This window comes from Pecten maximus, chromosome 3 (genome assembly GCF_902652985.1).
Source record: "Pecten maximus chromosome 3, xPecMax1.1, whole genome shotgun sequence".
NCBI classification, from domain to species: domain Eukaryota; kingdom Metazoa; phylum Mollusca; class Bivalvia; order Pectinida; family Pectinidae; genus Pecten; species Pecten maximus.
The window spans coordinates 40,243,826-40,268,870 of NC_047017.1; the positions used below are offsets into that span (position 1 = coordinate 40,243,826).

At 36.6% G+C, this 25,045-nt stretch overlaps 1 protein-coding gene across 1 annotated transcript in view; it reads left to right on the forward strand.

The window, feature by feature from the left end:
* LOC117324167 overlaps nucleotides 1-8,186 on the forward strand; it is a 31,637-nt gene extending 23,451 nt beyond the window's left edge. The window contains 2 exon segments of the mRNA XM_033879849.1: nucleotides 76-449; nucleotides 451-8,186. Coding sequence (XP_033735740.1) covers nucleotides 76-449; nucleotides 451-721 — 645 coding nt within the window. The 3' untranslated portion in view covers nucleotides 722-8,186.
* The last annotated feature ends 16,859 nt before the right edge of the window (nucleotides 8,187-25,045 follow it).

Sequence of the window (25,045 nt, forward strand, 5' to 3'; positions counted from 1 at the left end):
TTAACCTCTATGATGATTTACACCAACTAACTGAAACTATCATTTACATTTATTTGATACCTATTTTTCTTCCAGTCTTCTCCAGATACTTCCTTGTCAGAGAGTCTTCCACAGAAACAGAGATCTGGAAACAAGAAAAAGGAAACGTTACATCCAGAACTGAAGGAGAAAATACTGGGTCAAAATATGTTTGCAATACCACTAATGATGGCGCTGTGCAAGGACAAAACCTTGATGGGTGCAAATAGTCAGAATGGAAATTTAAGTGGCTCCTACGATGCATCTACAATACAGTCAACAGATTCTCGAATCTCACACAGGTTGTCTAATGACCTTGACCCTAGGCGACTCTCTTCATGTTACCCTAGTAGCACTATGGTGTCATCACACTCTAATCGGCCATTCAGTTGGCATAGTGAAAGTTTTGACTTGGACGCATCAGTTGGCCTTCACCGGCTACCCGGGTGTGGCTGCCTCTGTCGACAATCATCGGAGTGTGCCACAAAATATTGGTGACCTGACAGGGATTACAAATGCTTCCTGGACTCATGCTATATCACATGGGATTCCCTTTAGGCAGGGTGTACTGGACAGATACTCGCCCGAACTCATAGCAACACAGCATATGATTCCACCAAAAATCTCCAGTGGAAGGGGGCATAACTCTAATGATAGAAATATCAGCCAAAAGCCACTGAAAGAAACCATCGGCATTGCATGACAGTGAAAGTTTTTGCTTTTTTTTTTTTTTTTTTAACTTTGTTGAGTTTTTAGACATTTTATGTTTTTGTTCCCTCTAATATAAATACCTCTTTTTGTTATTGAATACAATCTTTCTGATATATATAACAACAGATGGTGTTCTATCTGGTTTTGTTATTGAATACAATCTTTCTGATATATATAACAACAGATGGTATTCTATCTGGTTTTGAAAATCAAAATATGTTTTATGTTCTGCCAAGACTACAGTGGTAACAGTTTCACCTCTTTAGATGAATCCTGCCAATATTTTATCATACATTTCTTCCTAAAGTTTTAGATGCCAGTGTCTTTTGTTCAGAGAAAGTTCTCGTTGACATGTTCGACAAATATTATGTGGAATATACTCTATTTTTACATCAGTATTTGTGATTTTGTATGCCAGCCAAATCGTTTCCCTTTTTTTTTCATGTTTTAGTTTCCAATATTGGTTTCATAACAAATACAATTTTTCTTCAGAAGTGTAGCTATAGGTGAGAAGAAATTTGTCTGACATTGCCTACATTCAGTACCTAGGATTCCTCTTCAGACTTGGAGATAAACTATCTTTTACTTGTTGTTATGTTTCACTTATTAAGAATTTCACACTCAAGTGATGTTACCTATGAAAGGAGACCATTTATGACAGTTGGTGCTTGATGTAATCATGTTACAAGGAATTTGACGATATTCGTTGAGATAAAAGTACTCGTAGTTTTATACTTAATTCCAGTTCTGGATGAATGGGAACTCTTATATTCAGATATGCTTTGTTGTATCTTTCTACAAATTTTTCTTCTATTTTTGTATGAAAATGGAAAAATTCTTCTGTATTGTGTTATGCTGTCGTAAGAAAGATTGGGTTGTTCTTGTATGTCAAATGTCACATAATGTTATCGTATGTGTCAGATGTCACATAATGTTATTGTATGTGTCAAATGTCACATTGTTATTGTATGTGTCATATGTCACATATTGTTTATCCTGTATGTGTCAAATGTCACATATTGTTTATCCTGTATGTGGTGGATGTCACATAATGTTATCGTATGTGTCAAATGTCACATATTGTTTATCCTGTATTTGTCAAATGTCACATATCGTTTATCCTGTATGTGTCATATGTCACATATTGTTTATCCTGTATGTGTCGGATGTCACATAATGTTATCCTGTATGTGTCAAATGTCACATTGTTATTGTATGTGTCAAATGTCACATATTGTTTATCCTGTATGTGTCAAATGTCACATAATGTTTATCCTGTATGTGTCAAATGTCACATATTGTTTATCCTGTATGTGTCAAATGTCACATATTGTTTATCCTGTATGTGTCAAATGTCACATATCGTTTATCCTGTATGTGTCAAATGTCACATATCGTTTATCCTGTATGTGTCAAATGTCACATATTGTTTATCCTGTATGTGTCAAATGTCACATATTGTTATTGTATGTGTCAAATGTCACATATTGTTTATCCTGTATGTGTCAAATGTCACATATCGTTTATCCTGTATGTGTCAAATGTCACATATTGTTTATCTTGTATGTGTCAGTGTTAATATTGTTTGTCCTTGGATGTGTCATCTATTACATATTGTTTGTCCTTGCATGTGTCATCTATTACATATTATTTGTCCTTGGATGTGTCATCTATTACATATTGTTTGTCCTTGCATGTGTCATCTGTTACATATTGTTTGTCCTTACATGTGTCATCTGTTACATATTGTTTGTCCTTGGATGTGTCATCTGTTACATATTATTTGTCCTTGGATGTGTCATCTGTTACATATTGTTTGTCCTTACATGTGTCATCTATTACATATTATTTGTCCTTGGATGTGTCATCTGTTACATATTGTTTGTCCTTGCATGTGTCATCTGTTACATATTGTTTGTCCTTACATGTGTCAAATGTCATATATTGATTATCCTACACGTGTCAAATCTCAGTATCTGTCAGATATTGGTTCCCATGCCTGTTAAAGAGTTACTATTGGCTATATAGCTACACATCAGTTGTGTAAAGGAGGTGAGAATTAAAAAAAAAAAATACAGTACTATCGAAAATGCTACAAGACTATTGTAACATTTGTTCCTGTGATTATTCTTCTAAAATGACAAAAATTCTCCCTAGATTTGGGTTATGTATATAAAAAATACAATATTGAAGCTAAACACCATTTTTCATGTAAGTTGATTGTAGGACCCTACTGAAGTGGAGCATTACATGTCAAGTTATTTATATAGTAACGTTATAATGTATTTACCCAGTATTTCATCCCAAAAGATTATTCATATTGTAGTAGAATTTTTTTTAAAGGCATCAATGGATATGATGAATGATAGATTATATCTTCGGCGGAGAGGTTCTACATGAGTATGTACACAGGGTGCTGTGTTAGATTATACATAGAGCCTCAGCTCACATTAGTTAACTTTCTATCATTGTCATCTTTAGATATCTCTCACTTTTATAACTATTTGTACCTTAACCCTAACTTCCAAGCCTATATGTATTCATGGAATTAGAATTCTGCTATGTACTTCTATATTTGTCCTTGCCATTTTTACACATGTTGTACTATTGTGAGCATTTTCCCATATAACATACCAGTGCAATATATTACTGGTTTCTGTTACATTAAAAGTCGGATTGTGATATAAACTATATTGATATTATTTTTCAACAATTTAAGATATGCATTTGTTTTGTATTTTAATTCCCACCTAAATTTCATATTTGAAAAGCTAGTTATGATGCTCTGATTTTTCACAAAAAATATGTCAAAAGTGTGTATTCAGATCAAAGTGTTTATTGCTATTTTTATTAGCTTGTTTTATATTGGAAAGTTTATATGTGATACCTGTATTTGTTTATATTTTATCAAAACAAGCAAAATTGGCAATTGTTTGCAATTTATGTCTTTATACTTTTAATTTCAAAGTATACTTTACAGAAATTGAATGAACTGAAAAGAGCTTTTTGATTTTTATTTCCATATTTCCAAAATAATATTTAGAAGTGTCAGCATTTTAAAGACTGGTGACCATAGGCTATTGGAGCCACAGTGGAAAAATGCAATGAGGGAAAACACTTGGATATCATTCTACTTGTATTTTGATCAAAACAGACATTACTTTATAGATATATATATTATATATAGAAATAAGTTTCTTTAAATGGATATATTACCAGTATGTATAATGTACTATGTACATGCATGTGTGTTTTTAATGATGTAGCTCTGAGCAACTTGACAAAAGTTGATGTGTTTCCATAACATTTGGGGATTGTATTTGATGCATCCCACACCTGAGGATGAAGACCTACCGTAATTTCCTGTGTATTACCCACAAGCTATATGATTTAAAACATTAAAAACTGCCTTCTGCAGGCTATCTGAAAGAAGGTTTTCCAAAAAACGTTTTTAAAAAACTTTCGATACTCATGTTAACTTTCTGTGTTTCCCTGGTGTACTACCATACAGGTGCCAACATTTATTGCTGTTTATGTATGATATATGAATGGTACATTTACCTGAGCATTAACAAAAACAAGTCACTAGTACCAGAGATGTATGTGATATATATGTCTCTGCTAGAACTTGTGCATCTAGAAATACGTTTATATACACTGTTCACTTGTCAAAGCAATATAGGTCTCCACTGTGAGAACTAAACACACAGCGAGGATTTCCCTGCTAGTTATAGTTTGTACTTTATTATGTAGCAGTAAGCCCATGGGTAATGCACCGAAGAGGGCTATCTACAGATTTTAAATAATGCAACTATTATGTTTGCTTGTGCATGCGATCTTAATGGTGTGGGCAATACACAGGAAATAAGTGGTCACATTCTCATAATAGTATAGTGCAATATATATATATAGATATATTTTATATATTTTGTGTGAGAGAGTGACATATATGTATGACCTGGTGTGTGTATCGTGTATAAATATATTTTATGATGTATGGCTCGTTTTGTTAGATACAGAAGTATGTATGGGTGGATGTATTAATACAGAAAGTAAATGACTGGGTGAGAGATTCTGCCTAATTTGTATCTCAGTCAAGCTGCCTAACAACATGCTTACAATGAAGAACAAACCATATATAGGATCTTTTTACCTATGTCTCAACATTGCTTCCTTCAGGTTAGTGACTAAACGATTAGTTTTATATCTGTAGTAGCTCTTATCAGTGGATTCTACTTATAGGACCTCTTAGCCCCTTTTATCTCTGGAGGGGTTTAAACAGAAAAGTTCTGTCTTTGGTGGATATCTTTAATAGAAAGTTCTTTCAGGTGGGAAGTTCTATCTGTGGGAGACCTTATAACTGGAAATTCTCTCTTTGGTAGACTTTAAAACAGAACGATCTACCTGTTGACCTCATAAACAGGAAGTTCTATCTTTGGGAGCTCATAAACAGGAAGTTCTATCTTTGGGAGCTCATAAACAGGAAGTTCTATCTATGGGAGCTCATAGACAGGAAGTTCTATCTTTGGGAGCTCATAAACAAAAGTTCTATCTATGGGAGCTCATAAACAGGAAGTTCTATCTATGGGAGCTCATAGACAGGAAGTTCTATCTTTGGGAGCTCATAAACAGGAAGTTCTATCTATGGGAGCTCATAGACAGGAAGTTCTATCTTTGGGAGCTCATAAACAGGAAGTTCTATCTATGGGAGCTCATAGACAGGAAGTTCTATCTATGGGAGCTCATAAACAGGAAGTTCTATCTTTGGGAGCTCATAGACAGGAAGTTCTTCTTGTTGGAGATCTTTTTAACAAGAAGTTTTATCTGTGGGAGCTTTGAATCAGCAAATGTCCTCAGTAAGAGCTCATCAACACTTCCTGAACATTTTCTGAAATGCTTTTTCAAATTGCAACAAGGAGATCACACCAGCTCTTAACATTAGCCAGGCCAGTTTATCTCTGGCATTTGGTTATTGGATATCATAACAACTTCAAAAAGACATGTTATGTGTGAGTGAAGAATGTGTGACTTGGCTGTGCTTGAATGAATGAATGAGTTGTAAACAGATGACATAATTGTATGAAAATGCATGAAGATCTGTATATAAGATATCGTAACAATAATGTAAACTGGCTCAGGGTGATATATTTATTGGATTTTAGTTGCACATTATGAGCAAAATTTTAAGACATTTGATGTTGTAGAGAACATAGTGAAATAGATAGGTGTTGATACTTTACCTGTGTGTGTACCTGTGGCAATTTATTTACCTGGAGTACACTGTACCTGTTCAATCTATACAGGTATATATAAATATAAACTCTGTGTATATATGTATGTACCTGCGGTGTACTTATATGTAGGTACCTAAATACATTATATTGATATTGATTACAACAAACTTGAATGTCCATCATTCTCTCCATGTTATATACACCCATTGACTCATCTTATTTAAATCAAAAGTATAAAAAAGGAGCAAATGAAAATAACATCATGTTTTATGAAATTAAATCTGTATTGTTTGAGAGAAACAAGTTAATCAGAATCGGAGAGAAAAATGTGTGTAAACTACACTGAACAGGAGGAAGGTACTTGATTGAGAGCAGATTGACTTGATTGTGATGCACACTGTAGTCATTCCAGAGGCTTACCCTATAACTAATGTGTACTGACCAGTAGACAACTACAAACAATAACCGGAGAGTGTGGATCAGCACATTTTACATCTAGTCCAATCAAAAGTGATGATAATATGAATTATCTTTGTTAAATGTTTGTAGTACTGTAAGTATGTATGATTCTGGTCAGTATTTCTCATGGTTGTTGTGGTTCTGTATCTGTAGTCGACCATTGTGGAACAGGAACTGTAACTTTTGTGGAGTGATGAGGCGGTATTTTCTGCTCTTACAGGAAAACTGTAGACCATTTATTGGATGACATTAACACACCAAGGGTTGTCTCCCCTGTATCATATACAGCATTATGTACAGCTTCATACTAAAATATTGTAAGATGTTGAATGTTATATGTCTCTCATATTGTATTATCTATGCACGACTATTACCATTAGCCATAGAACAAACATACAACTCAATCATAGTTTCCTGTACAAACTTTCATCTCGGTTTCACCAGGACATCTGGTCAAAGTTTCATCAGAGTTCCTTAACTTCATTTTTTTCATAGGAAAGCATTACAAAATTTAACGAAAACATCTTCATCAAAGAACCTCCCTTAGATTCTGTAATGATTTCCTATTGAAAATTTAAATTTCTTCAGTAAAGGAACGTTGATGAAACTGGCCTATGGTCCCATGATCACCAGGACAGTCAATCATGGTTTCCTGTACAAGTTCTTGTCCAGTTTCCACAGGACAGCTAATCACTGTTCCCTGTATGTTCCCCATTTCATGAATACTCTTCAATTTTCTATAATTATAAGCATATAACTGGAGTTAAAGAGAACTCAGATTTGTTTTTTTTTTAATTTTATTAATATGCTTTAGTAATTAATATTAAGTGATTTTAAAATGAAACATATGTAACATATGAAACACTCTACTGACAAGTTCAAGGGGTGGCTTACAGATATTAAAGTATATTTACTTTTTGGTTGAATTATGATATTGATTTATTTGTTGAATTAGAAAATGTTGACATATTTGATATGTTTCAACAAACAATTGTTGAGACTCCCATAACCTGGGGTATGAGGGTTGTTCTGTACATGTATACTGTAACACAAATTGTTTGATATTTCAATTGTGAAAATATGCATTAATTATTTATCTTTAAGGTGTATTTTATTGATATAATTTGTACATTGATTCCATATGGAAGTAAAATTTACCTACAGAGTGCTATGATTCCTCAGGCATTTGTAAAAGGGTCGGGTAAGGATGTGTTTGTGTGATAGAAAGCAAGGATGATGTGTATAGGAAGGTGCATGCTGGGTATTTAGTAGGTGGATGTGGAGTAATGTTTGTGGAATGCTGGGTGATGTGTGGGCTGCTGGGTAATGTGTGGGGACTGACAGCACTGTGTTGGTAGATTGAAGCTGACATTGTATGCAATAATATTAATTTGGATAACTAGAGTCCATCCAGTCTTAGATCTGAACTGTAAAATCATGTGATGTATTGTTTCTTTCATTTCCTGATTTGTATGAGGCATTATAATGTTGTGTGTGAGAGAGATTCAGCTGAGGCACTAGAGAAACTATAGCATCCATTCCATATTGCATCATGATATGTATAAATGCTACTAGTATAACTTGTTTAACTTAGAATGTGTTTATGTCCATACCCATATCATGTTATATAGACCTTTTTATCGATTAGTCAGACATCATCTATTGGTTGGTATAAAATATATATATCATATTTTCATAAATGAGATATGTATAGTTATGAAAAAGTATCAAATAAAGACCCAAGATATTTACTTACAAAATAAATGATGATCTCTGTTTTCTATCAAAACACTTGTTCTCAAGGGCTAAAACAAAAAAGTTGTACACACCTGTTCACAAGGACTAGATCAAACAGCTGTAAATACTTGTTCACAAGGGCTAAAACAAAACCATTGTATTTACTTGTTCATACAGGACTAAATCAAAGCAGTTTTAAATATTTGTTTACAAGAGGCTAAAAACTTGTAAAGTTTGACTCACAAGAGACAAGATGAACACATCTGTACACTAGTTCACAGAAATGTATTTACTTTCCTGTATATGTGTGTTTTCTATTAGCACACACAAACTGTTGGGAGTAATTTGGAAAAATATAAAATGAAAATGAAAAAACGACAAATAGAATGGTTTTTGGAAGAATCAAACTTAAATGTAGAAAACATCACATTGTCCATGTGAAATAGAGTCATTTGATGAAAGCAGTTTGATTAAAATATACTCTGATCCAAAGGAAATCACCAAGATATTTAGCCACAAATTTGATGGACAGAACTGACAAGATGGAATAGCGATTTAAGACTAGTAGGTTATTGGGGTTTGATATCTAAATTATGGCAGAATTATTTTGTCAGTATCCAGAAACTAATGGTGTTGGTAATTAAGTGCGCTCTGCTTCCACGCCAGAATTAAAACAAGAGATCCCAAAGGGATCTTGGCGCCCACCATTGAATGATCTTTATAGGTTCCATGTCAGATTGATCTTCTCTCTATTTTTCCCTTTCTCTTACTAATCTGTGTAAATTGAGAAACATCCCTCCAGTACTTTTCAAACAAGGGGAACTTATATAGGAAATTTGAGATTAAGCGATAATGGCTGCATGTTGGCCATGTTGTTTTCAGATTGGTTCCAAAATGCAAAATCATAACTAGGGACCAAGGGTTACCTACTTATGAAATTCTAGAAAGATCCCTTCAGTACCTTCTGTAAAATAGCAATAACAAACTTCAATTGTCAAAATCCAAGATGGCTGCCTGTTGGCCATGTTGTTTTCAGATTGGTTCCAAAATGCAATATTATAACTAGGGACCAAGGGGTACCTACTAATTAAATTTTAGAAAGATCCCTTCAGTACTTTCCGAGAAATAGCGATAACAAACTTCAATGGTCAAACACCAAGATGGCTGCCTGTCGGCCATGTTGTTTTCCAATTGGTCCCAAAATGCAATATGCATAACTACAGACCAAGGGGAACCTACATATGCAATTTCAGAAAGATCCCTTCAGTTATTTCTGAGAAATAGCAATAACAAACTTCAATTGTCAAAATCCAAGATGACTGCCTGTCGGCCATGTTGCTTTCAGATTGGTTCCAAAATGCAATATTATAACTAGGGACCAAGGGGTACCTACATATGAAATTTCAGAAAGATCCCTTCAGTTCTTTCTGAGAAATAGCGATAACAAACTTCAATTTTCAAAATCCAAGATGGCTGCCTGTCGGCCATGTTGTATTCCGATTGGTCCCAAAATGCAATATGCATAACTACAGACCAAGGGGAACCTACATATGAAATTTCAGAAAGATCCCTTCCGTACTTTCTGAGAAATAGCGATAACAAGAATTGTTTACGGACGGACGGACCACGGACGCAGGGCGATTTAATGGTGGGCTAAAAATGTTATCACTCCCTACAACAACCCCAGGTGCAGCTGCTATCTAGTGGATATCTATCAGCTGTCTACACCCATAGTTGATATCTACCAGTTGTCTACACAGAAAGTGGATATCTACCAGTTGTCTACAACCTGAGTGGATATCTAATTATATATAGCTGTCTTCGCCCTGAGTGGATATCTACCAGCTGTCTACACCCTGAGTGGATATCTACCAGCTGTCTACACCCTGAGTGGATATATACCAGCTGTCTACACCATGAGTGGATATCTATCAGCTGTTTACACCATGAGTGGATATCTAACAGCTGTCTACACCCTGAGTGGATATCTACCAGCAGTCTACACCCTGAGTGGATATCTACTAGCTGTCTACGCCATGAGTGGATATCTATCAGCTGTTTACACCACGAGTGGATATCTAACAGCTGTCTACACCCTGAGTGGATATCTACCAGCAGTCTACACCCTGAGTGAATATACATAAGTTGTTTACAACATGAGTGGATATCTACTAGCTGTCTACACCATAAGTGGATATCTACCAGCTGTCTACACCATGAGTGGATATCTACCAGCTGTCTACACAATGAGTGGGTATCTACTAGCTGTCTTCGCCCTGAGTGGATATCTACCAGCTGTCTTCGCCCTGAGAGGAAATCTACCAGCTGTCTACACCTTGAGTGGATATTACCAGCTGTCAACACCCTAAGTGGATATCTACCAGCTGTCTACACCATTAGTGGATATCTACCAGCTGTCTACACCATGAGTGGGTATCTACCATCTGTCTACACCCTAAGTGGGTATCTACCAGCTGTCTACACCCTGAGTGGATATCTACCAGCTGTCTACACCCTGAGTGGAAATACAACAGTTGTTTACACCATGAATGGATATTTACCAGTTGTCTACACTCTAGGTGGATATCTTCCAGTTGTCTACACCCTGAGTGGATATCTACCAGCTGTCTACACCCTGAGTGGATATCTACCAGCTGTCTACACATTGAGTGGATATCTACCAGTTGTCTACACCCTGAGTGGATATCTTCCAGTTGTCTACACCCTGAGTGGATATCTACCAGCTGTCTACACCCTGAGTGGGTATCTACCATCTGTCTACACCCTAAGTGGATATCTACTAGCTGTCTACACCCTGAGTGGATATCTACCAGCAGTCTACATAATGAGTGGATATCTGCCAGCAGTCTACATAATGAGTGGATATCTACCAGCTGTCTACACCCTGAGTGGATATCTACCAGTTTTCTACACCCTGAGTGGATATCTACCAGTTGTCTACACCCTTAGTGGATATCTACAAGCTGTCTACACCATGAGTGGATATCTACGAGCTGTCTACACCCTGAGTGGATATCTACCAGCTGTCTACACTTTGAGTTGATATCTACCAGTTGTCTACACCTGAGTGGATATCTACCAGCTGTCTACACCCTGAGTGGATATCTACCAGTTGTCTACACCCTGAGTGGATATCTACAAGCTGTCTACACCATGAGTGGATATCTACCAGCTGTCTACACCCTGAGTGGATATCTTCCAGTTGTCTACACCCTGAGTGGATATCTACCAGCTGTCTACACCCTGAGTGGGTATCTACCAGTTGTCTACACCTGAGTGGATATCTACCAGCTGTCTACACCTTGAGTGGATATCTACCAGCTGTCTACACCCTGAGTGGATATCTACCAGCTGTCTACACCTTGAGTGGATATCTACCAGCTGTCTACACCCTGAGTGGATATCTACCAGCTGTCTACACCTTGAGTGGATATCTACCAGCTGTCTACACCCTGAGTGGATATCTACCAGCTGTCTACACCCTGAGTAGATATCTACCAGCTGTCTACACAATTAGTGGGTATCTACCAGCTGTCTACACCCTGAGTGGATATCTACCAGCTGTCTACACCTGAGTGGATATCTACCAGTTGTCTACACCCTGAGTGGATATCTACCAGCTGTCTACACCCTGAGTAGATATCTACCAGCTGTCTACACAATTAGTGGGTATCTACTAGCTGTCTTCGCCCTGAGTGGATATCTACCAGCTGTCTACACCCTGAGTGGATATCTACCAGCTGTCTACACCCTGAGTGGATATCTACCAGCTGTCTACACCCTGAGTGGATATCTACCAGCTGTCTACACCCTGAGTGGATATCTACCAGCTGTCTACACCTGAGTGGATATCTACCAGTTGTCTACACCTTGAGTGGATATCTACCAGTTGTCTACACCTGAGTGGATATCTACCAGCTGCCTACACCTTGAGTGGATATCTACCAGCTGTCTACACCCTGAGTGGATATCTACCAGCTGTCTACACCTTGAGTGGATATCTACCAGCAGTCTACACCCTGAGTGGATATCTACCAGCTGAAGTAAACGTTCACAAGCATGCCCTTGTCTGTTAAGATCAATTCTCTGGCATGGCAACAGAGTAGTAGTGATAAACCGACTAACAAAAAGACGGTTGAGTAATAGATGGTTCATAGAGATCTCAAATCTCTTATTAAGGTATAACCTCCCATCTTCTGAAACACTTCTTCATGGTGAGAGCTATTCAAACGAGGAATGGAGAATGTGAGTGAATTTCAGCGAACCTCACAAAGATGGAACAGCGATAGAGTCACTTCATTAAACTAGATGAACGTTTGTTTATGGCAAAGTGAACACGTATCACTAGGAGCTCAATATTAAAACTGTCAATTGTCACATCTTTAGAACGCCATAAGTTCACCCGAGAAACATGTAGTGACTATAGTTGTCATATATTTACGGGGTAATTACTGCTTTATTATCGCGATGCGCTGTTTTTGTTCGAGTTTGTTACACATGGTTACCATTTGGAGACGTTTAGTAACATTAATTAGCACGTGTACAAAAGTCACGCACCTCAGACTGGTATTACATGTCTGTTAAGTCCTACTGACCATAGTGTCAACTTTACATATACCCCATGCTGACCATTACAATCAGCTACGCTAATAACCCTTATGAGCATATTTCTGTTTTGCAGATGTTCCGGATCCAGAAGTCTTCATATAACAGCACGTTGGTAAACGGAGGTCATTGTTCTGTAGGTAAATGGCCACACGTGTCTAATGTTAAATAACATGTTTTCGTTTTTTTAATCTGACTTCGAGTGATAATAAGAAATAAACCAGACATTTAATTGGCATATCAAACACATGGAAATAGTTGCCATATAGATATATTGGCCATCGATTCAAATATTGAATTCAGCAAATAGATAAATGTCGACTGTCGAAAGCTGGCCATGCACAGTACGGTGGCCACCTAGTAGCCAATTCTTTGACCTTTGAACTTCGACCAGTTTTGTATTTTCACCACTGTTGACAAATTTCATCGATTTATTGTTCTCGTTGTTGTTAGCATCTGTGGTTTTTATTCCTATCGATTTTTTTTATCTGATTCAAATTCTAAATTCAATTACGTATGGTCGCTATTGGTTACTGATTGGCTAAAGAATTTAATGTTCGCTATTGGTTACTGATAGGTTATGTTAGTTTATGGTTGCTATTGGTTACTGGTTGGTTATGTTAGTTTATGGTGGCTATTGGTTACTGAAAGGTTATGTTAGTTTATGGTTGCTATTGGTTACTGATTGGCTTAAGAATTTAATGTTCGCTATTGGTTACTGATAGGTTATGTTAGTTTATGGTTGCTATTGGTTTCTGATTGGCTAACGAATTTAATGTTCGCTATTGGTTACTGATTGGTCAAAGAATTTAATGTTCGCTATTGGTAACTGAAAGGTTATGTTAGCTTATGGTTGCTATTGGTTACTGATTGGATAAATAATTCAATGGTCGCTATTGGTTACTGTTTGGTTATGTTAGTTTATGGTCGTTATTGGTTACTGATTGGCTAAAGAATTTAATGTTCGCTATTGGTTACTGAAAGGTTATGTTAGCTTATGGTTGCTATTGGTTACTGATTGGTCAAAGAATTTGATATTCGCTATTGGTTACTGATTGGTCAAAGAATTTAATGTTCGTGGTTGGTTACTGATTGGTTAAGTGAGTTTATGGTTGCTATTGGTTACTGAATGGCTAAAGAATTTAATGTTCGCTATTGGGTAATGATTGGCTTAAGAATTTAATGGTCACTATTGGTTACTAAATTGGCTAAAGAATTTAATGTTCGCTATTGGTTAATGATTGGCTTAAGAATTTGATGGTCACTATTGGTTACTGAATGGCTAAAGAATTTAATGTTCACTATTGGTTACTGATTACTGATTGGTCACATAATTTAATGTTCGCTATTCGTTACTGATTGGTTATGTGAGTTTATGGTCGCTATTGGTTACTGATTACTGATTGGTCACAGAATTTAATGTTCGCTATTCGTTACTGATTGGTTATGTGAGTTTATGGTCGCTATTGGTTGCTGATTACTGATTGGTCAAATAATTTAATGTTTGCTATGCTATTGGTTACTGATAGGTTATGTTAGTTTATGGTCGCTATTGGTTACTGATAGGTTATGTTAGTTTATGGTTGCTATTGGTTACTGGTTGGTTATGTTAGTTTATGGTGGCTATTGGTTACTGAAAGGTTATGTTAGTTTATGGTTGCTATTGGTTACTGATTGGCTAAAGAATTTAATGTTCGCTATTGGTTACTGATAGGTTATGTTAGTTTATGGTTGCTATTGGTTTCTGATTGGCTAAAGAATTTAATGTTCGCTATTGGTTACTGATTGGTCAAAGAATTTAATGTTCGCTATTGGTAACTGAAAGGTTATGTTAGCTTATGGTTGCTATTGGTTACTGATTGGATAAATAATTCAATGGTCGCTATTGGTTACTGATTGGTTATGTTAGTTTATGGTCGTTATTGGTTACTGATTGGCTAAAGAATTTAATGTTCGCTATTGGTTAATGATCGGGTAAAGAATTTAATGTTCGCTATTGGTTACTGATTGGATAAATAATTCAATGGCCGCTATTGGTTACTGTTTGGTTATGTTAGTTTATGGTCGTTATTGGTTACTGATTGGCTAAAGAATTCAATGTTCGCTATTGGTTACTGAAAGGTTATGTTAGCTTATGGTTGCTATTGGTTACTGATTGGTCAAAGAATTTGATATTCGCTATTGGTTACTGATTGGTCAAAGAATTTAATGTTCGTGGTTGGTTACTGATTGGTTAAGTGAGTTTATGGTTGCTATTGGTTACTGAATGGCTAAAGAATTTAATGTTCGCTATTGGGTAATGATTGGCTTAAGAATTTAATGGTCACTATTGGTTACTAAATTGGCTAAAGAATTTAATGTTCGCTATTGGTTACTGATTACTGATTGGTCACAGAATTTAATGTTCGCTATTCGTTACTGATTGGTTATGTGAGTTTATGGTCGCTATTGGTTGCTGATTACTGATTGGTCAAATAATTTAATGTTTGCTATGCTATTGGTTACTGATAGGTTATGTTAGTTTATGGTCCCTATTGGTTACTGATTGGCTAAAGAATTTAATGGTCGCTATTGGCTACTGATTGGCTATGCTAGCGTTTGATCACTACTGGTTACTGATTGGCTATGATAGTGTATGATCATTACTGGTTACTGATTGGCTATGTAAGGATTTGATCATTACTGGTTACTGATTGGCTATGTTAGCGTTTGATCACTACTGGTTACTGATTGGCTATGATAGTGTATGATCATTACTGGTTACTGATTGGCTATGTAAGGATTTGATCATTACTGGTTACTGATTGGCTATGTTAGCGTTTGATCACTACTGGTTACTGATTGGCTATGATAGTGTATGATCACTAACGATTACTGAATGGCGATTTTTGGTTACTGATTGGCTAAAGAATTTAATGTTCGCTATTGGTTAATGATTGGCTTAAGAATTTGATGGTCACTATTGGTTACTGAATGGCTAAAGAATTTAATGTTCACTATTGGTTACTGATTACTGATTGGTCACATAATTTAATGTTCGCTATTCGTTACTGATTGGTTATGTGAGTTTATGGTCGCTATTGGTTACTGATTACTGATTGGTCACAGAATTTAATGTTCGCTATTCGTTACTGATTGGTTATGTGAGTTTATGGTCGCTATTGGTTGCTGATTACTGATTGGTCAAATAATTTAATGTTTGCTATGCTATTGGTTACTGATAGGTTATGTTAGTTTATGGTCCCTATTGGTTACTGATTGGCTAAAGAATTTAATGGTCGCTATTGGCTACTGATTGGCTATGCTAGTGTATGATCATTACTGGTTACTGATTGGCTATGATAGTGTATTATCATTACTGGTTACTGATTGGCTATGATATTGTATGATCATTACTGGTTACTGATTGGCTATGTAAGGGTTTGATCATTACTGGTTACTGATTGGCTATGTTAGCGTTTGATCACTACTGGTTACTGATTGGCTATGATAGTGTATGATCACTAACGATTACTGAATGGCGATTTTTGGTTACTGATTGGCTAAAGAATTTAATGTTCGCTATTGGTTAATGATTGGCTTAAGAATTTAATGGTCACTATTGGTTACTGAATGGCTAAAGAATTTAATGTTCACTATTGGTTACTGATTACTGATTGGTCACATAATTTAATGTTCGCTATTCGTTACTGATTGGTTATGTGAGTTTATGGTCGCTATTGGTTACTGATTACTGATTGGTCACAGAATTTAATGTTCGCTATTCGTTACTGATTGGTTATGTGAGTTTATGGTCGCTATTGGTTGCTGATTACTGATTGGTCAAATAATTCAATGTTTGCTATGCTATTGGTTACTGATAGGTTATGTTAGCTTATGGTTGCTATTGGTTACTGATTGGATAAATAATTCAATGGTCGCTATTGGTTACTGATTGGTTATGTTAGTTTATGGTCGTTATTGGTTACTGATTGGCTAAAGAATTTAATGTTCGCTATTGGTTAATGATCGGGTAAAGAATTTAATGTTCGCTATTGGTTACTGATTGGATAAATAATTCAATGGCCGCTATTGGTTACTGTTTGGTTATGTTAGTTTATGGTCGTTATTGGTTACTGATTGGCTAAAGAATTTAATGGTCGCTATTGGTTACTGAAAGGTTATGTTAGCTTATGGTTGCTATTGGTTACTGATTGGTCAAAGAATTGATATTCGCTATTGGTTACTGATTGGTCAAAGAATTTAATGTTCGTGGTTGGTTACTGATTGGTTAAGTGAGTTTATGGTTGCTATTGGTTACTGAATGGCTAAAGAATTTAATGTTCGCTATTGGGTAATGATTGGCTTAAGAATTTAATGGTCACTATTGGTTACTAAATTGGCTAAAGAATTTAATGTTCGCTATTGGTTACTGATTACTGATTGGTCACAGAATTTAATGTTCGCTTTTCGTTACTGATTGGTTATGTGAGTTTATGGTCGCTATTGGTTGCTGATTACTGATTGGTCAAATAATTCAATGTTTGCTATGCTATTGGTTACTGATAGGTTATGTTAGTTTATGGTCCCTATTGGTTACTGATTGGCTAAAGAATTTAATGGTCGCTATTGGCTACTGATTGGCTATGCTAGTGTATGATCATTACTGGTTACTGATTGGCTATGATAGTGTATTATCATTACTGGTTACTGATTGGCTATGATATTGTATGATCATTACTGGTTACTGATTGGCTATGTAAGGGTTTGATCATTACTGGTTACTGATTGGCTATGTTAGCGTTTGATCACTACTGGTTACTGATTGGCTATGATAGTGTATGATCACTAACGATTACTGAATGGCGATTTTTGGTTACTGATTGGCTAAAGAATTTAATGTTCGCTATTGGTTAATGATTGGCTTAAGAATTTAATGGTCACTATTGGTTACTGAATGGCTAAAGAATTTAATGTTCACTATTGGTTACTGATTACTGATTGGTCACATAATTTAATGTTCGCTATTCGTTACTGATTGGTTATGTGAGTTTATGGTCGCTATTGGTTACTGATTACTGATTGGTCACAGAATTTAATGTTCGCTATTCGTTACTGATTGGTTATGTGAGTTTATGGTCGCTATTGGTTGCTGATTACTGATTGGTCAAATAATTCAATGTTTGCTATGCTATTGGTTACTGATAGGTTATGTTAGCTTATGGTTGCTATTGGTTACTGATTGGATAAATAATTCAATGGTCGCTATTGGTTACTGATTGGTTATGTTAGTTTATGGTCGTTATTGGTTACTGATTGGCTAAAGAATTTAATGTTCGCTATTGGTTAATGATCGGGTAAAGAATTTAATGTTCGCTATTGGTTACTGATTGGATAAATAATTCAATGGCCGCTATTGGTTACTGTTTGGTTATGTTAGTTTATGGTCGTTATTGGTTACTGATTGGCTAAAGAATTTAATGGTCGCTATTGGTTACTGAAAGGTTATGTTAGCTTATGGTTGCTATTGGTTACTGATTGGTCAAAGAATTGATATTCGCTATTGGTTACTGATTGGTCAAAGAATTTAATGTTCGTGGTTGGTTACTGATTGGTTAAGTGAGTTTATGGTTGCTATTGGTTACTGAATGGCTAAAGAATTTAATGTTCGCTATTGGGTAATGATTGGCTTAAGAATTTAATGGTCACTATTGGTTACTAAATTGGCTAAAGAATTTAATGTTCGCTATTGGTTACTGATTACTGATTGGTCACAGAATTTAATGTTCGCTTTTCGTTACTGATTGGTTATGTGAGTTTATGGTCGCTATTGGTTGCTGATTACTGATTGGTCAAATAATTCAATGTTTGCTATGCTATTGGTTACTGATAGGTTATGTTAGTTTATGGTCCCTATTGGTTACTGATTGGCTAAAGAATTTAATGGTCGCTATTGGCTACTGATTGGCTATGCTAGTGTATGATCATTACTGGTTACTGATTGGCTATGATAGTGTATGATCATTACTGGTTACTGATTGGCTATGTAAGGATTTGATCATTACTGGTTACTGATTGGCTATGTTAGCGTTTGATCACTACTGGTTACTGATTGGCTATGATAGTGTATGATCACTAACGATTACTGAATGGCGATTTTTGGTTACTGATTGGCTAAAGAATTTAATGTTCGCTATTGGTTAATGATTGGCTTAAGAATTTGATGGTCACTATTGGTTACTGAATGGCTAAAGAATTTAATGTTCACTATTGGTTACTGATTACTGATTGGTCACATAATTTAATGTTCGCTATTCGTTACTGATTGGTTATGTGAGTTTATGGTCGCTATTGGTTACTGATTACTGATTGGTCACAGAATTTAATGTTCGCTATTCGTTACTGATTGGTTATGTGAGTTTATGGTCGCTATTGGTTGCTGATTACTGATTGGTCAAATAATTTAATGTTTGCTATGCTATTGGTTACTGATAGGTTATGTTAGTTTATGGTCGCTATTGGTTACTGATTGGCTAAAGAATTTAATGGTCGCTATTGGCTACTGATTGGCTATGCTAGTGTATGATCATTACTGGTTACTGATTGGCTATGATAGTGTATTATCATTACTGGTTACTGATTGGCTATGATATTGTATGATCATTACTGGTTACTGATTGGCTATGTAAGGGTTTGATCATTACTGGTTACTGATTGGCTATGTTAGCGTTTGATCACTACTGGTTACTGATTGGCTATGATAGTGTATGATCACTAACGATTACTGAATGGCGATTTTTGGTTACTGATTGGCTAAAGAATTTAATGTTCGCTATTGGTTAATGATTGGCTTAAGAATTTAATGTTCACTATTGGTTACTGATTACTGATTGGTCACATAATTTAATGTTCGCTATTCGTTACTGATTGGTTATGTGAGTTTATGGTCGCTATTGGTTACTGATTACTGATTGGTCACAGAATTTAATGTTCGCTATTCGTTACTGATTGGTTATGTGAGTTTATGGTCGCTATTGGTTGCTGATTACTGATTGGTCAAATAATTCAATGTTTGCTATGCTATTGGTTACTGATAGGTTATGTTAGTTTATGGTCGCTATTGGTTACTGATTGGCTAAATAATTTAATGGTCACTATTGGCTACTGATTGGCTATGCTAGTGTATGATAATTACTGGTTACTGATTGGCTATGATAGTGTTTGGTCATTACTGGTTACTGATTGGCTATGATAGTGTTTGATCACTACTGGTTACTGATTGGCTATGATAGTGTATTATCATTACTTGGTACTGATTGGCTATGATAGTGTATTATCATTACTGGTTACTGATTGGCTATGATAGTGTATGATCAATACTGGTTATTGATTAGCTATGATAGTGTTTGATCATTACTGGTTACTGATTGGCTATGTTAGTGTTTGATCATTACTGGTTACTGATTGGTTATGTTAGTGTTTGATCATTACTGGTTACTGATTGGCTATGATAGTGTTTGGTCACTGCTGGTTACTGATTGGCTATGATAATGTTTGATCACTACTGGCTACTGATTGGCTATGATAATGTATGATCACTAACGGTTACTGAATGGCGATTGTAGTGTATGATCACTACCGGTTACTGAATGGCTATGATAGTGTTTGATCACTGCTGGTTACTGATTGGCTATGATAGTGTATTATCATTACTGGTTACTGACTGGCTATGATAGTGTTTGATCACTACCGGTTACTGAATGGCTATGATAGTGTTTGATCACTGCTGGTTACTGATTGGCTATCATAGTGTTTGATCACTACCGGTTACCGAATGGCTATCATAGTGTTTGATCACTGCTGGTTACTGATTGGCTATGATAGTGTATTATCATTACTGGTTACTGATTGGCTATGATAGTGTTTGATCACTACCGTTTACTGAATGGCTATCATAGTGTTTGATCACTGCTGGTTACTGATTGGCTATGATAGTGTATTATCATTACCTGTTACTGATTGGCTATCATAGTGTTTGATCACTACCGGTTACCGAATGGCTATCATAGTGTTTGATCACTGCTGGTTACTGATTGGCTATCATAGTGTATTATCATTACCGGTTACTGATTGGCTATGATAGTGTATGATCACTACCAGTTACTGATTGGCTATCATAGTGTATTATCATTACCGGTTACTGATTGGCTATGATAGTGTATGATCACTACCGGTTACTGATTGGCTATGATAGTGTTTGATCCCTACCGGTTACTGAATTGCTATCATAGTGTATGATCATTACCGGTTACTGATCGGCTATGATAGTGTTTGATCACTACCGGTTACTGATTGGCTATGATAGTGTTTGATCACTGCTGGTTACTGATTGGCTATCATAGTGTTTGATCACTACCGGTTACCGAATGGCTATCATAGTGTTTGATCACTGCTGGTTACTGATTGGCTATGATAGTGTATTATCATTACTGGTTACTGATTGGCTATGATAGTGTTTGATCACTACCGGTTACTGAATGGCTATGATAGTGTTTGATCACTGCTGGTTACTGATTGGCTATGATAGTGTATTATCATTACCGGTTACTGATTGGCTATCATAGTGTTTGATCACTACCGGTTACCGAATGGCTATGATAGTGTTTGATCACTGCTGGTTACTGATTGGCTATGATAGTGTATTATCATTACCGGTTACTGATTGGCTATGATAGTGTATGCTCACTACCGGTTACTGATTGGCTATGATAGTGTTTGATCCCTACCGGTTACTGATCGGCTATGATAGTGTTTGATCACTACCGGTTACTGATTGGCTATCATAGTGTATGATCATTACCGGTTACTGATTGGCTATGATAGTGTTTGATCATTACTGGTTACTGATTGGCTATGTTAGTGTTTGATCACTGCTGGTTACTGATTCGCTATGATAGTGTATGATCACTACTGGTTACTGATTGGCTATGTTAGTGTTTGATCACTGCTTTTTACTGATTGGCTATGGTATTGTATGATCACTACTGGTTACCGATTGGCTATGATAGTGTATGATCACTACTGGTTACTGAATGGCCTACTTCTTTTGTAGGAATTAAAGGAGTTGGTCTATATTTGGTCTGATGGAAAATAAATAGGTTTGATAAACGATAGGTCTGCTCCCCACTCACCTCAACACCTTTCCACGAACTTTAGGGGCGGGACCTATCGGGGGAAATATCGCACATTTGAAATCCTTCTTCTTCTGTATGAATCGAAGGATTTACTGTCCGGATTAAGCACCACTTGGTACAAACAATATATAAAGTTTCTGTAAATGGTTGGTCTGGGGCCGGAGGTATGACTGTCCATGCAATAGTGGAAATATAACAAATTATTTAAAACTTTTCTTCTTTTGTAGGAATGTCTTGCTTGTGTCCAACTTCTGTGTAAAGAGAAATCAATTGTGTATAAACGATGGGTTTAACTCCCTAAAGGGTCGGGTCCATTAGTGGAGCATAGGACAGTCTTCAAATTTCTTCTTCTGTAAGAATAAAACACGATTTTGGCAAAATTCAGTGTAAAGCCTCCTTGGGGGAAAGGTAATACATTTTGAATAAAAGGTTATCTGGCTGTCCATGGGTTGGGAAGGCAGGAACGAGAATGGATATATGAGATAAACCATTTGTGCTCTTCAGAATAGCTTGCTGGGTTTTGACCTGGAAGTTATTGGGTGAAGGAGGACAAGTGTTGTATAAAGATAGGAACTGGCTCCCCAGGAGTTGAAGAGGAGGGGTTCCATAATGGAAAAGAGGAATCGCTTCGAAATATTTCTTCTGTAAAGACAAAGAGTTTTTGATCCAATTTGGCCTGCATCACTCTTAGGCAACATGTGATAAGTGAACTGAATAAGGTTAACTTAAAAAGTCTATTCAAAATGGATGTTGAGTGCTTTTCAACTTAATTTATTTTAACCTTCTATTGAACCAGAAAGCTAAATGTTAGTTAAAGGGGAAAAAATCACTGAAAGGAACACATTTCGCAGATCCTAAACTAGAAAAAAAAATTGAAATATAATCGTAATGATGAGTGCATGGAACTGATTCGCAGATCTTAAACTGGAAAAAAGTATTTGTAATAAAATTTAGATATGTTTTGCTTTAGTCGCTGAAATATCCATTTGATCGATACAGGTCCCCTGGGCCTCGTATGGTTTTTTACTCAGTGGCATAAAACATTTTCAACTTGGTAGATAAGGTTTGAGCCATGAAAACATGCTGATTCCACAATTCAATGGACCATGCAATCGTCAACAGCTCGTGTGAGCGACGTCATCACAGACGAGGACGGAGAGGGAACTCGGGTCTCTTTACTGTTAATTTGTACTGTAGATATATTTCTAATCGGGCAAATGATATTTTGACTGACTTATAATTATTGAGTTGATGATAATTTGTGAAGTTGGACATATATGTCCTCGTAGTATCAACGTAAAAATCAGTCTTCCTTTAGTGTCTACCTAGACACGTGTCCTAACAACGTCCACGTAGACATCTGTCTTCATAGCGTCCACTAAGACATCTGTCCTCACAGTGTCCACTTAAACATCTGTCCTCACAGTGTTCACTTAGACATCTGTCTTCAATTAGCGTCTACCTAGACACGTGTCCTCCTAGTGTCCACCAAGACACATATCCTCATAGTGTTCACTTAGACACCTGTCCTCATAGTGTCCACTTAGACACCTGTCCTCATAGTGTCCACTTAGACACCTGTCCTCATGGTGTCCATCTAAATATCTGTCTTCAATTAGCGTCCACTTAGACACGTGTCCTCCTAGTGGCCACCTAGACACATGTCCTCGTAGTGTTCACTTAGACACATGTCCTCATAGTGTCCACTTAGACACCTGTCCTCATGGTGTCCATCTAGATATCTGTCTTCAATTAGCGTCCACTTAGACACTTGTCCTCATAGTGTCCACTTAGACACTTGTCCTCATAGTGTCCACTTAGACACTTGTCCTCATAGTGTCCACTTATACACCTGTCCTCATTGCATCCACCTAGACATCTGTCCTCAAAGTGTCCACCTAGACACGTGCCCTCATAGTGTCCAGACAGACACTTGTCCTCATAGTGTCTATCTAGACACCTGTCTTCATAGCGTCAATCTTGTCCTCATAGTGTCTATTTAGATATGTATCTTCAATTAGCGTCCACTTAGACACGTGCCCTCATAGTGTCTATCAAGACACCTGTCTTCATAGTGTCCACCTAAATACATGTCTTCATATAACCATAGCTGTTGGCACGACCCTGACTGTTAGATTCTGAAAAAAGTATTGTTCCCTTGTAGTTTTGTATTCTTAGCAGAACATACGCTGCAAATATCGAATCCACATATTCTAAGTACGTTGATCTGATTCTTCTAAATAAATGCTGCTCTCTCAATCAATTTCATCCTGTAAATAGAATTAAATAAGTGACTCTCCATTGTTCCAAATCGATCTCATAGGACCCTGTATACATGTATTGTTGTCGGTTGATGTGTCTGATACTTGATCCATACATTTCCATCAAACCCCTGAGCAGGAATCTTAGTACCCCAGCTAACATTCGGATTAATGGAACCTTAGTACCCCAGCTAACATTCGGATTAATGGAACCTTAGTACCCCAGCTAACATTCGGATTGATGGAACCTTAGTACCCCAGCTAACATTCGGATTAATGGAACCTTAGTACCCTCAGCTAACATTCGGATTAATGGAACCTGAGTACCCCAGCTAACATTCGGATTAATGGAACCTTAGTACCCCAGCTAACATTCGGATTAATGGAATCTCTGGACCCCGGCTAACATTCGGATCAGCTGAATCTCAGAACCCCAGCTAACATTCGGATTAATGGATCTCAGTACACCAGCTAACATTCGGGTAAGCGGAATCTCAAAACCAGCTAACATTCGGATTAATGGAATCCCAGTACCCAAGCAAACATTCGGATCAGTGGAATCTCAGTACCCAAGCAATCATTCGGATCAATGGAATCTCAGAACCTCAGCTAATATTCGGATCAGTGGAATTTCAGTTCCCCAGCTAACATTCCGAGCTGCTTCATTTAAGAACTTTCCTAACCTTCGTGGACTTCATACCCGCGATGTCGTTTGGAAGTATTGGACGATCTGGTCACACATTTGGACTAAGGAGTATAGATTATTTGAATACAGGAGGCACTTAGAGCTTTCATAATAGTCAATAAATGTTTAAAATGGGGTATG